This window comes from Micrasema longulum, unplaced genomic scaffold (assembly GCF_059751315.1).
Source record: "Micrasema longulum isolate JH-2025_06_02 unplaced genomic scaffold, ASM5975131v1 h1tg000892l, whole genome shotgun sequence".
In the NCBI taxonomy this organism is placed as follows: domain Eukaryota; kingdom Metazoa; phylum Arthropoda; class Insecta; order Trichoptera; family Brachycentridae; genus Micrasema; species Micrasema longulum.
The window spans coordinates 126,141-139,929 of record NW_028278083.1 but is presented as its reverse complement, the minus strand read 5'-3'; the positions used below and the strand labels follow the sequence as shown (position 1 = coordinate 139,929).

General features: G+C 33.7%; 1 protein-coding gene across 1 annotated transcript in view; it reads left to right on the top strand.

Moving 5' to 3' along the window:
* The first annotated feature begins 10,331 nt into the window (after positions 1 to 10,331).
* The window catches only part of LOC148278333 (facilitated trehalose transporter Tret1-like), a 20,285-nt gene continuing 16,827 nt past the window's right edge, over positions 10,332 to 13,789 (top strand). The window contains exon 1 of the mRNA XM_088231559.1: positions 10,332 to 10,498. Coding sequence (XP_088087685.1) covers positions 10,414 to 10,498 — 85 coding nt within the window. The 5' untranslated portion in view covers positions 10,332 to 10,413. The remainder of the gene's footprint in view (positions 10,499 to 13,789) is intronic.

Below are 13,789 nucleotides of genomic sequence, written 5' to 3'. Positions count from 1 at the left end.
TTTTATGACAATATAAACGTATGTTTGAAGAGCCATCTTTCTTCAATTTATGTCAACAGATTGAAGAAGTATTAATGTTCGAATCGGTAGAATTGCAAATATTACATAGTGCGTAAAGTGATCACTACTGCCAGCCAGTAAAAATAGTTTCTTTACTCGGAGAAGTCAGACATGGAAGTGATGTCCTATTTCTTTGTTATCAACTTCTTTTCATGTTCCCAACCGTGTCACCCGAACTAAAAATCTGCTTTTCATCAAATCTTCTAAAAGCAACTTTTTTTTTATGCCCCAATGTCCAGAATGTGTAGATTAGGCAATTCGTCACACAACTTGGAATTCTTCGGGATATATATTTCGGTTTTTCGTAGATCTCTTGATGTGTATTGGCAAGGGTTATATTATGTTAATCGTGTTTTTAAATATATTTATACTACAGGGTGGGCCTTAACTGTGTTTGCAGTTTGTTTCGTTATTTTTTTTATTAATACTTAGAGCGGGCGCGGTGCGAAGGGTAGCGTTAGATGCGCTATTTTGTGGAATTTTTAGTCGCCATTGAGCCATTCACGGGAAAGCAGCGCGCGTTTTGTGATCGCGCATATTACATAAACAATTATTCCGTGACGATTTCGAGCCGAATTTACCGGGCTCACTTCGGTTTACGAGACATTAGTCAAGCACCAAGCGCAAAGTCTGTTCGGGAAATAATCAAAACGTTTAAGACAACCGGTTCAACAGTAAGAATAAAGAATGTTGGCCACCCGAAGTCAGCTAGGATACCAAAAGTTATTCAGCATGTTAGTTAATCAGTAAGGGAAAATCCGCAACAATCAACTCGAAAGAGAAGTCAAGCCTTAAACAACAAGACGACCACTATACGAAGAATTTTAACGCCACTGAAGAATGTTGAAGCCGAATGATACATAGTTTCAACCGTTTGAAGGAGATATTTCCGGGAACTCATTTCACGAGGAGGAGCCATCGAATGGCTTCCACGGAGCCCGGATCTCAGCCCATGTGATTATTTTTTTACAGGGATACTTAAAATCAAGAGTCTATGAAGACAATCCAACAACAATAAATCAGTTAAAACAAAAAATCGTACGGGAAATTAACGCCATCCCACTGGAAACTTTACAACGTATTTTTTTGAGAATTTTCGAATCCATAACAATGTAAACAAGTTGGTGGAACTCACTTGGACAATATAATTTTTAAACTTAAATGTAATTAAAATTTCCATTTATTGTTGTTTCTGAAAAAATAAATAAAACATCTGAAAGTTCGACAATTATAAAATTTTTGGTAATTGAAACTAGGCATACATTTAAGGCCCACCCTATATTATTTAATTTCGTTTGTTTGTCTTTGCTACATAGTTTTATCAGGGCCCGGACAGGATTTGTTGCACATAATCTGAGTCTTTTTTGTATTAATATTAAGACCCAGACGAGTCAAGTTTTCCGGAAGTTTGTCAACAATTTCCCGAAAGAGAGTCATCATTATTCCCTTTCCGCACCCGATGGTGCATAGGATACTGCATTGGTACATCAACCGCAGCGTGTTTTGATATTTTTTGTTAGACGTACATTGTTTAAGCGGACATAAAATAATGAGGAAGTAGACAGCAATTTTTACGTAATTTCCACACATTTCAATAAAAAATCCATTAAAATCGACAACAGTTAAGACAATTACTAGCTACAGATGATTTAGCATCAAAAGGTACTTAATATGGGAAATAACTAATATTTTATGCTAATTCAATTTTTTTAAATTTTAATGTGCGAGTTATTTGAATAATTGCAAACGTTTTCTATTCATACAGAATCATTAGAATCAAAATTTTACATCGATTAAATTTACACAAACTCGTCAGAGAAGGGGTTAAAATGATAACATATATTATAGATGTTCATTTTTATATATATATGTAATTCCTCTGTACGTGTAATGTCACCGTACTCCTCCTAAACGGCTTTACCGATTTACGTGCGGTTTTCAGAGAAATATAGATCTTTGCGCTGTGCGTGTTCGTAGATATTAAAATCTTTAATCGAATATGTAAAAAAAGAAGTTAGGAGCATTAATGTTTTATTCATCGATCTACCAGGGTTACATTTGAGGAGAAGGCAATTGTTTTTTGTGGATCTCAATCAGATTCTTTAGTTAAATTCCTTATAATTTTTACCCATTTATTTCTTTTTATTGGATTTTTGGTAACACTAAAATAATATTAATTTCAAAACATTAATAAAAATCGTATTCCTACATAAGTACACCCCTTTGTTGGTGAGACGACCGGAGTTTGACGTTTGCAAAAAGAAAGCTATATTTAAAAAAATATATATTTTATGTTTTGGAATTCAACCACAAACAAGTACCAACTTAAATGTAATATTTGAATATTAACTAATTTTTGTTTTGGAATTTGATCACAAGCAAGTACCTAGGTACCTGCTTATCAAAAAAGTATTTTCCCAAGGCAAGCCAACGTTCGGGCAGGACAACGTCTGTTGAGTCATCTAGTATATATATATATATGAAGACACGAGTGGATAAAGGTGTTATGTGACTAAAACAAAAATGAGATATCTGGGGTTAAAGTTTAGAACACCAGTGCAATAAATTTTAGATAAAGTTACACCTTTATTCGCTCTCAGAATCGTTTTTCTGCTACTTTTTGACTGTGTAGTTATTCTGATTACTAGAGGTAAGAGCAGAACTAGCAAGCTCAAGACGTCACAGCAACCTGTGAACATCAATTGTGACAGGTTCCCGTGAATAGTTCTCGTCCTCTTAACCATGCTTGCCTAGTGCCTACTTTACAAGGCATCCGATTCTCGAAGTCCTGAACGTCCACTGCTGACTGTTCATCGGTAGTTTATGTCAGAACTTCGGGACGAGAACCTGACTTGAGATGACGCAAAGAAGTTGGCAGCCGACAGAGATGCATGGCAGCTCTTGGTGGGTACCATATGCTCCAACTTAGGAGCGGAGATGGAATGAATGAATGAATGGATGAATGGATGAGTAAACACTTTGATAATCCAAAGGCCCTATTTTCATTATATTATACGTTTGTCAGAAGCCATTAGGAATACGCATCTCAGATATGGAATCCCCAGTATCCCATATATTAAACAAGAATTGAAAGTATTCAAAACAAATTTATAAAGTACCTAAAATACAAAACCGGTATTTCTTATGTATCAACTCTCACTGCTTCCACCTACCATGGAATCACTTCTCTACAATACTGCAGAGTGTGTGCGGACCAACTACTGCTTCACAAAATTATGACAGGAATAGTTGACTGTACAGAATTATTTAGTGTAATGACAATACATGTGCCAGCCAGGATACAAATCCTACGTCTACAAAGACTGTACCACCTGTTTCATGTACCAATAAGTAAAACATCGTACGTTTAAAATGCCTGATAGAGTTAGGAATCCGTTATTATTTGTTTGTAATATTATGTACCTTTGAATGCATAAATTAGTGAACGAAGACTAAGGTCATATAATAATGGACAGAGGATCGAGAAAGTTGACAGCTTTAAATGCTTGGGAGTTCACAAAACTGAGGATGGAAGCGTGCACAAAGAGCTCGCAACCCGACCACTAACTGATGGAGCAACTTTTAACATGATGCGTGTTGTCTGGAACTCTAGTCTATACTCGGTCAAAACGAAATGCTAATTAGTCATCTTTTGTAAAATGCCAGTACTCCTATATGGATGCGAATCTTGGCACCTTACCAAAGCTCAGAACGCCAAACTTCTAAGTTTTGAGTGTAAATACTTGAGGAGAATACAGGGCATAAGGTGGTTCGCTTTTATAACTTACATTGAAGTCCGAGAATGGACGCAGCAGCCTTCTATGACGAACGTCTTGAGGATACAGCGGTGGACCTGGCTTGGACACGTGCTGCGCATGCCTCAGGAGAGCCAAAACCTAAGTTGTCTCTTCTTCAAACCTGCGTGATCGCGCCTTCCTGAAAGGCCGTCGAAGACGATCTTTCGAATTTATTCGGTGGAACTAAGGGGCGCTGGATTGGCGATAAGGTCTCCTGGAGGCAATGGTGATGTCCACATGCTCCATTTAAGAGCGGACGTGGAAAAGAAGAAGAAGGTAATGTACAATGCGTGTTATATTAATTAAAAATTAAAAGGTTTTACGTGAAATAAATCTTATGAAAACTTAGGTACATTTATAACGCAATACTAACATACGTATGCCCCCATCTTCAATATTGCATTGCTATCTGGCCCTGATTATACATAGAATATTAATAAATTCAAGAGTGTTTACAAACAATTCCTGAAACAAGTAGAATTCAAATTTCATTTGCATTTTCGAAATTATATAGCTTCATTAAAATTTCATAACCTTGATTCATTAACACACAGAAGAGATATTTTCGAACAGATCCTGCTTTACAAAATTTTTAATAATAAATTTGATTCCCCAGAACCAATTCATCTACTTGCTTACCGTGTCCCCTCTAGACCAACTAGACAGTCTGATATTTTCTATATTCGTAGTATTAAAACTAACCATCGGAAACATTCTACCACCCCCCATATATGTGAAGCTGAAGCATTTTACAAGATTTTTTTTCAAAGCCTTGATATATTAATATTAATAAGTTGTTCGAGGAATTCGATAGATAAGATATAATTACATATATCTAGAATAATTATGTTAGTGAAAGGAAATTATTCGACCAAATCCCAAAAAGGAACACTTCCACACTACCAGAAGTAAAACTAAAGGATGGGTCATAGGGTCTACTACAAACTCTGAGTTCGGACAAAGAAACTTCAGGTTTCTGGGCCCCAAAATATTAAATATGTTACCCGAACATTACAAAATCATCACCCGAATTCTATTAAATAAATTTGTAATAAAATGGTTACTGGATTTAAGTAGAGAAAAATCGGAAAACTTGTAAAATAATAAATGGTACATTTATTGTATAACTTAATAATAAATAAACTAGTAAGTAGTCATGTTATTGTTTATTTTTGTCATAAAAATGTCTGCCTTAAAACAGGTTGTACCTAGTTAGGCAGACTAGACATAATCCAGAGAAATCTATAACCTAAGTATGTGTGTAGTAGATAAAGAAATTGTATTTTTTTGTTAATAAATATCATATTATTATTAATATTATTCACTCCATATATTAAGTACAGAATAGAACTAATAGATTCAGAATAACAGAGAATATACGGTTTGTCTATTTTCTTGCTCTTAATCACTAAATCAAATGCAATTTTCCACTCCTACTTTCCTTCAATCATCCTTCACCACTCCTCATCAATATCCTTATTTCCTTCCCACTATCTCCTTGTTTTGTGCATTTTTCTTTTATTTTAATATATCGTATATTTATTATTTATAGTTTAAACTGCCGTCGCTTTCTAGTAGTATAATTGAGTAAATACATATTATTGGATGGCAAGCCCTACTATGTTTACATTTTTTATAGCTTTTGTTTATATTTATTTAACCTATTTGTATTGAAAATAAATAAAATAAAATAAAAAATAATACTTTTGATGCATCAACTGACTTAAACCTCCCTGTTGTTCTGACAACAATGGTCTTTGTAGCTTCATCAACCATCTCATTTATAGAAGGAACAAACGGTAATTTATTATCAAATATGATAACCCAGATAATTAGTTCTCTGTACAATGATTATGTCAAGGTCGTTTTATTGATTATCGATGGATAAGGAACGTTCAAACAAGATTATAGATTATTATAATTTCACATGCATTGGAGCATAATGGATATAAGAAGAAACAAATTGACAACATTATTAAATCGCAAGGGACAAAGAAGAACAAGGAAGAAGATATTACCAGAGGGACTGCATACCTGCCATATGTACAGAATGTAACTGACAGGATAGCCAAAGTGCTGAAGAAACGAAATATTGCAACAACGTTTGGGACTGTGGGAAAAATAAAAGACCATTTAGTAAACCCAAAAGATAAAAATCCTCTGGAAACTGAAGCCGTGTACAAACTAAGTTGCCAAGGGTTGATGTGTATATTGGACAAACAGGGCGCACAGCAAAGAAGAGAATTGACGAACACAAAAGAGCGTGTAAACTTGGGCATCCAGACAAATCCGCAATAGCGGAACACTTTATAGACACAGGACATTTTTTCGCCTTTGAACCAAAAATTCTACATAAACCTAGTAATTATAGTGCACGAATAATAAAAGAGGCAATTGAAATACACAGACATCCAGATAATATAAACAATGACGACGGGCTTAAATTAAATTCAACATGGTTCCCAGCACTACATATGACAAAAACGAATAGATATGTGCCTACTGCCGGCTGCGACACAGTACAAATTACTAGTACATAAACATAATTATTCTTTCCTACAAAACTAGAAATGTGCCTACTGCTGACTGTGACACGGTACAAATACTAGTACATAAACACATACATTTCTTTATAAAACACACAGTTTTCCCTGAAGATGGCTCCTGCAATGGTAGCCGAAACGTCGGATCAAATCCAACATACACGGTATCACCCAAAAAAGATACATAATAAAGATTATAGATGTTCAAATATGATTATAAATGGATTCTGGATGATCAGACATGAGTATGAAGAGATCCTGGAAGATCAAACATGATTGTTTGGAAGTGAGGGCTTGTGACCTGTATTTTTTTTTTTTTTTTTAAAGAAATATTTGCGTTCTTATGAGTTACCCTAATATTCCATTTTATGAGCCATTTTGAACGAGTTGTAAATAGCTTACTAGTAGAAAATGGGAATCGTGTTGGGGTGGAGTGGGATTTGAACCACATACCTTTGATCCATGAGTCTGAGACACTAGCCACAGGACCACAACCCATTGGCTGGTTTGAGTGGCCACTTTACACACTGTGTAACTTTCACTTTTCTGCCCGTTTTTTCTGTGCCTAGACAGCGCCCATAATGATAATGAAATGTTTTAGGTAATGCTTATAATCGCAATAATATTCGAAATGAAAATCGTAATTTTTGGTTTTACTAGTTCGTATTTATTTCATAATCTGAGTGTGGCCATTTATGACACAAAGGGTAGCCGCATGCAAAAAATAAAAATCTACAAATTGACCACTATCTAGAGAGTAGAAAAGATTAAAAATTGCACCCCGGGGCTGGTATTCTAAACGCTCTCGTACTATCGTGGCCGTATTATATTGTGTATTGACATACAAAAAAAACGAGAAAAAACGGTTTTCTTGAGCCACGAGAGTGGTTCAGAATAGCACCCCTGGGCCCCGATTACAATGGGAAGTTAACAGAGTTATCTTCGACTGTCTATAAAGAAAAAGCGAAATTTGTGGACGAAAACGAGTATATTTGCATTAACATTTAAAGTATCTTCGTCAGTAACCTATAATTGAACATGTTTAGAAGAAAAAAATGAATGCATATGCTGCTTTTCATACAGAAAACTTAATTTTACTTTGAAGATAAATATATGAATAGTGTCAATTTTTTTTTCTAAACATGTTCAATTACAGGTAACCTACGAAGATACTTTGAATTTGAATACAAATATACACATTTCCGTACAAAAATATCGATGTTAGTTTTTACCGTCTCAATATGTGTCTACCGATAAAGATAGCGTTCATAATCGCGTTGCAGAACTTTTACCTGAGAGCAGCTTTCACGTCGAAATCACTCGGCCAGGGTAGTGGTTATATTTCACACAAAATACTGTATTTTTCATCCACCGGGACATAGAAATTGAGGGGTTACAGCAATCAATATAATTTCGCAATATTTTTTTTTTTTATTATAATTTTTTTTTTCACGCCCATAAGACTTTTACATACATGAAAGTTTTACAAAATATAAATGTATAAACAACATTAAATTAAAAAAATACAATGTAAAGCAACAAAAGATAGAACAGTGTTAAGAAGTAAGAAGTAAAGTTGGTATAAAAAAAGAGGATGAGTATATAAACAACATAGATTTAAAAAAAAAAACACAATCTAAAGAAATAAAATATAGGAACAGTGTTAAGAAGTATAGTTGGTATAAAAATAAAAAGATGAGTGTATTAACAACATGAATTTAAAAAAAATACAATATAAAGTAATAAAATATAGAATGTGTTTAAAAGTTAAGTTGGTTTAAAAAAAAAATTGGTAATCTTTTGTTTTATTAAAAATATTAGGACATAAAATTACAATAAAAAACTTTGTTTTTAACCACTTGATATAAATCAAATTACAGACCGGTTTCAAAGATAAATATCAAGTTATTATGTTAATAAAAGACAACTTATACTTGAATTAACAAATCTGGAATAACCAGTGACCGGTTTCATCGCTTTCGCGACATCTATATTATAAAATTCAATGTCATACAAAAACAGTAAAGACTGAGAAATCAAAATTACATATAAATTTATTTTTTAAAAGACATATGAACGTTCTTATCTTTTACCCAAACATTTCTATTTTGGTGGCCATTTTCAACCCGCTGTAAATAACTCACTATTTTAACATGCACATCAAAGGTTAGAGTGGGGTTCGAACCTCGGACCTCTGATCTAATTTTTGCTTGTTGATGTTTTGTAATTTATTATTAATTTAACAATGTTAGAGTGTGTCCTAATGATTGGTGGCTGGATTTCCTCCCTAGGGAGTTATTCATATTCAAGTTTGTTGCAACAGAGAGGGAAAACACTATTGAGAAGGGAATATGGAAATGTGGATGTTTAAACATGGGCAGAATGGTGAATGTTACACAGTGTATAAAGTGGCCACTTAAACCTGCCAATGGCAGCGATATGTTAAGACCACCATAAGTGCTGCAATATAAAGTTTTATTTTATGTTTATATTTATGTTTATTGTTATATTTATGTTTATTGTTATATTTTTGTTTATATTTACATTTATGTTCATGTTTATATGTTTATATGGTAGAATTGGCTCTGCACTTTATAGCCATTTTTCTGGAATAAAAATTTAAAAAAAAATTTAAAAAAAATGACAGGTCATAAGCCCTGTAAATGTCTAGACTTCCATATTCCCTTCTCAACAGTGTTTTTCCTCTCTGTTGCATAACTTTAAATATGAATAACTCCATAGAGAGGAAATACAGCCAGTCTGCAAGCATTTGGACATACTCAAACATTGTTGAATTAACTACCTGGTAAACAAAGTATAAAAATTGGAAAATTGTTTTCAGGCGTTGCCTAGTAGGCGAATTGGTTCAACCGGATGAATCTCACCCATGTAATAAAGGTTTCAGCTCCTTTACTTCACAAAAGTCAACAGATGGAAGAGTTGAGGAAATGTGGATGTTTGAACATGGGCAGAATGGTGAATGTTACACAGTGTGTAAAGTGGCCACTTAAATCAGCCAATGACAGATCATAAGCCCTGTAAATGCCTAGACTTCTAAATTTCCGTCTCAATAGTGTTTTCCCTCTCTGTTTCAATAAATTTTAATATAATTAGTTTCTTTAATAATCTTCGACCAAGAATTTTCACTATCAAACTTGAATGTTTAATGAAGCAATCGTTAGAAACGATGTTTTGTACGTTTAATTTAATTATGTAATGCTTCAAATATAAATTTTATATTGGGTTTTTGGTTCATGTCTAAAAAAATATATATAATGAGGAACTTCAGCCCTACGGGAAATTGGATACAAAAAATGTTTTCTTACGCGGGGTAAAAATAAGAGCATTAAATTGTACGGCAAAGTTTCTTGAAAATGTACAGAAAAAATAATGAAAAATATTTTGATAAAAACGCACTACTTTAAATGACGTCACTGGTTCATGTGAATCAACCTATGATCTGAGAGCTACGGAAGATTTCCGGTCTGCTTGTCGCTTCTGGACCAATAGGAAGAACTGAATGAGAATAAGCGGAAATGAACCTCTGACGTCACACGCGGAGTTATTTCAGATATACAAAACTTTAAAAAATCGTAGCGCCGATAATACGATATGTAAAAATTAAAAAAAAAAATTTTTGACTTAGTTTAACAGTCTATTAACAAATAAAAAATTTGAAAAAAACCACTCAACTTCCTCATTACCATATAATCTTCGACCAAGAATTTTCACTAACAATCTTGAATGTTTAATGAAGCAATCGTTAAAAACGATGTTTTGTGCGTTAAATTTAATTATGTAATGCTTCAAATATAAATTTTATATTAGGTTTTTGGTTCATGTCGAAAAAAATATATATAATTACCAACCATAAGCATACACAAAACACTTGCCACCAGATGAGTATTTGTGAATTTTCTTGGCAAACATTAGTACCATGTAAGCGGTCGCATGAGCCACATCGTAGATATTAAGAAACTGGATTAAATTAATAATATTAATACTAAAACAAAATGACGCGTGAATATAATACGGAGATAAAAAAAGAAAAGATCAAGTACAAATTTCCGATCCATCAAATTTTCGCGGCTTTTGTATGTAAGTATAAAAATCGTTATTGTGAAAAATCTCGTTTGACAATATGTGAAGTGTTGGTGATAATTTTATTGTGTTGCAATGTCAAGCTTATTCTTCGTGGAAAAAGCGTGTGTAAAGTTATTGCGACGAATATTTCTGTCTTCTTTTTCTTTTTTCGGTGGCTTGTCGGATCTGCCCGATGTTGGCGATCACTGCAGCGAAAGCATTTCTGTACTGCGATATTTTTATATTCCGCAGCCAGGACGACTGCTTACTGATGTAACTGATAAACGATGACCAGCGTGGTTTCCCATTGCCTCTCGGTGTATTTTTCTGTCGGGGTTACCTTCCCTTAGCTGGTTGGTTCTGGTTCGGAGGTGCCAGAAACTCGCCTTTCATCCTATCGCTATCTGCTGTGATCACACCGCTATCCCTTTGCCCAGGGTCCGCGACGTGAACGCTAACGAGCTGGACTAGTCAGTAGTGTTGCCGGTGGAATACAAATGGGCGTAGAAAGCATTTAAAAGAATCACACCCTCCAACAAGATGTGACTCATGGCGACCCTACTGACAGTTTGAACCGCAAATAATTCTATATGTTATGAATATTTGTATCGAAACAAATGGCAGAATAAAGTTCGACGATTGATTTAGCGCAGCGTGTACGCCACATACCACCCACCACATCTAAGATATAATTTTTACATGTCTTCACTTTCTTTACCTCTTAAAAGGCTGTGCTACGAAATTCCTTTACACACGGTGATGTAGTATCATGTTGCCTCAACCAAAAGACAGAATATTTTAAAGTTCAGGCGTTAAAAAAAAAACAGACGTACTTTGACAAATTACACATTACACTTTTTCATAAATTATCAGAAGGTTGTTTTTACACCAGAATATTTAATTGTTTCTGGACTGGTACCTGAAGCGTAAGACTCATCATCTTATTTATTTATTTATTGACGGACTTATGCAATCTATTCTAACATTGGTAAATACAATTTCTTGTAATAAATACAGGTACTAATCAAATGAAATCCAACTAAATAATATTAAAGCTAGCTTTATCTTAGTGATTTTTTAAATCTATAAAGACTTACACCAAAAAATACCAGATCTTGTCTCGAGTTTACAACATGACACAATCGAGACATTGGTGCATGCAAGCCATAGTTTGTGCTGTGTTGATCAAGGAACAGCACATTATTATTTCGCAACCAGTGGATTGGAACATTGGATGCCGCTTGTTCCAGTAACGATGGTACATCAATTAAGCCATTTAGTAAATTAAACATAAATATGAAGTCAATGTTATTTCTACCTTTATGTAAAAAAATATATTGAGATACTTGGCAATTGGTATACCAATGCAGTTCCCTATGCACCATTAGATGCGGAAAGGGAATGATGATAATTTTTCGAAATTTTAATATAATTTAGACAATGATTTTTTTAAATCATTAAAACACCGGTCATATAACTGGCGTGCACTCACTGCCAATAATTAACCGATTGAACAAATTACTTCTTTTGTTTTTGTATCTTTCACACAAACACCGGCCACAGAGCAGCGTTTCTGTCTTCCTTGTTATAAGTCCTATTCTCATGCTCTTTCTAATACAGTAAAACAGATTTATTGAGAGATTGGCATAATTTTCATTCGTAGTAAGTACAGATATTTTTTGTATTATAATTCGGCATATTAATGCAAATTTTGCTTTCCAAATCCAATGTGAAAATGTCTTTTTGAAAATTACAACTTCATCAATTAAATAAATGAGAGAGATATATTACGTCTTGTATTATATTATGTAGACTCGTGTTTAACCACAGCCACAAGAGTTAAGAAATACACTTTATGTTTCTCAACATACCAAAACGTTCAATACGTATCTTTTTTGGGTAATCCGTGTAAGTTGGATTCGTTCCGACGTTCGTTCATCTTCAAGGTAAACTGTTTGTTTTGTAGAAAAAATATGGGTTTATGCACTAGTAATTTGTACCGTGTCGCAGTCGGCAGCAGACACATTACATGTGATTTTTGTAGTTTGTAGTGCCGGGTACATGTTCTTGACAAGGCGAAGTACATCATTTTTTTGTGGCGAAGCCTCTTTAAATTTTGCTTAGATTTTTTCCTTTATATTTATGCACGAAAGGAATATCGTTAGACGAGATTTTTCTGTTTATTTAATAGTATGATTTGGTTTGTGTCCAGGGAGATACAGAAAACTACAATAACAGTTTGTGATGATGATGTTGATGATGATGATGCTGCTGCTGCTGATGATTCTGATGAGGTGATGATGCTGATAATGATGTGATGATGACGTTGATGATGATGAGGATAATGATGATGAATGATGCTTTTGATGATGATGATTGATGAAAATGAAGATGAAGATGATGATGATCATAGTAATAATGATGACGATGATGATGACAATGATTATAAATGTGAAGATGATGAAGATGAAAATGATGATGATGATACTTTTGATAATGATTATTGATGATGATGATGATGATGATGATGATGATGATGATGATGATGATGATGATGATAATGATGATAAAGATGGAGTTGATGATGATTATAAAAATTATGATGATGAAGATGATGAAAATGAAAATAATGCTTTTGGTGATGATGATTGATAATAATGATGATGACGATGAAGATGAAGATGATGATGATTGTAAAAATGATGATGATGATGATTATGATGATGATTGATGATAATGATGATGTAGATGAAGATGAAGATGACGATGATTATAAAAATGATGATGATGATGATGATGATTATGATGATGATTGATGATAATGATGATGATGATGATGATGATGATTATGATGATGAAAATGACAGCAATACGTAAATAGGATTTATGCAAAAAAGTACTGACAGTTTTTGAACGACCTACTCGAATTAATCTCCGACAAACGCGTGGTCTGTCTCAAAAATGAAGATTTCTATTTGAAATATTTTGGTCAAACGTCTTTGAAAGTCAATAATTCATGTGCCAAGTTCCTTAATTTAGTTTCTTGGCAATAAGCCATAGTCTTTCATCTAGGAGTATGCTCAAGTGCAAGTTCAATGTCTTTTACAAACTTAATCACAACTAAAGCATTAACTTTGTAGTCAAACATTTCAATAAATGTTAGTAAATATTAGTACAACCACTTCGGACTTTTCTACGTCGACCGGTTTCGTCATTTTTTTGTTTTACAATAACCCGCAAATCCCACTACACACATTCATCATACATAATACAATAGTTGTGCGAAAACATAAATTTTACATGCTG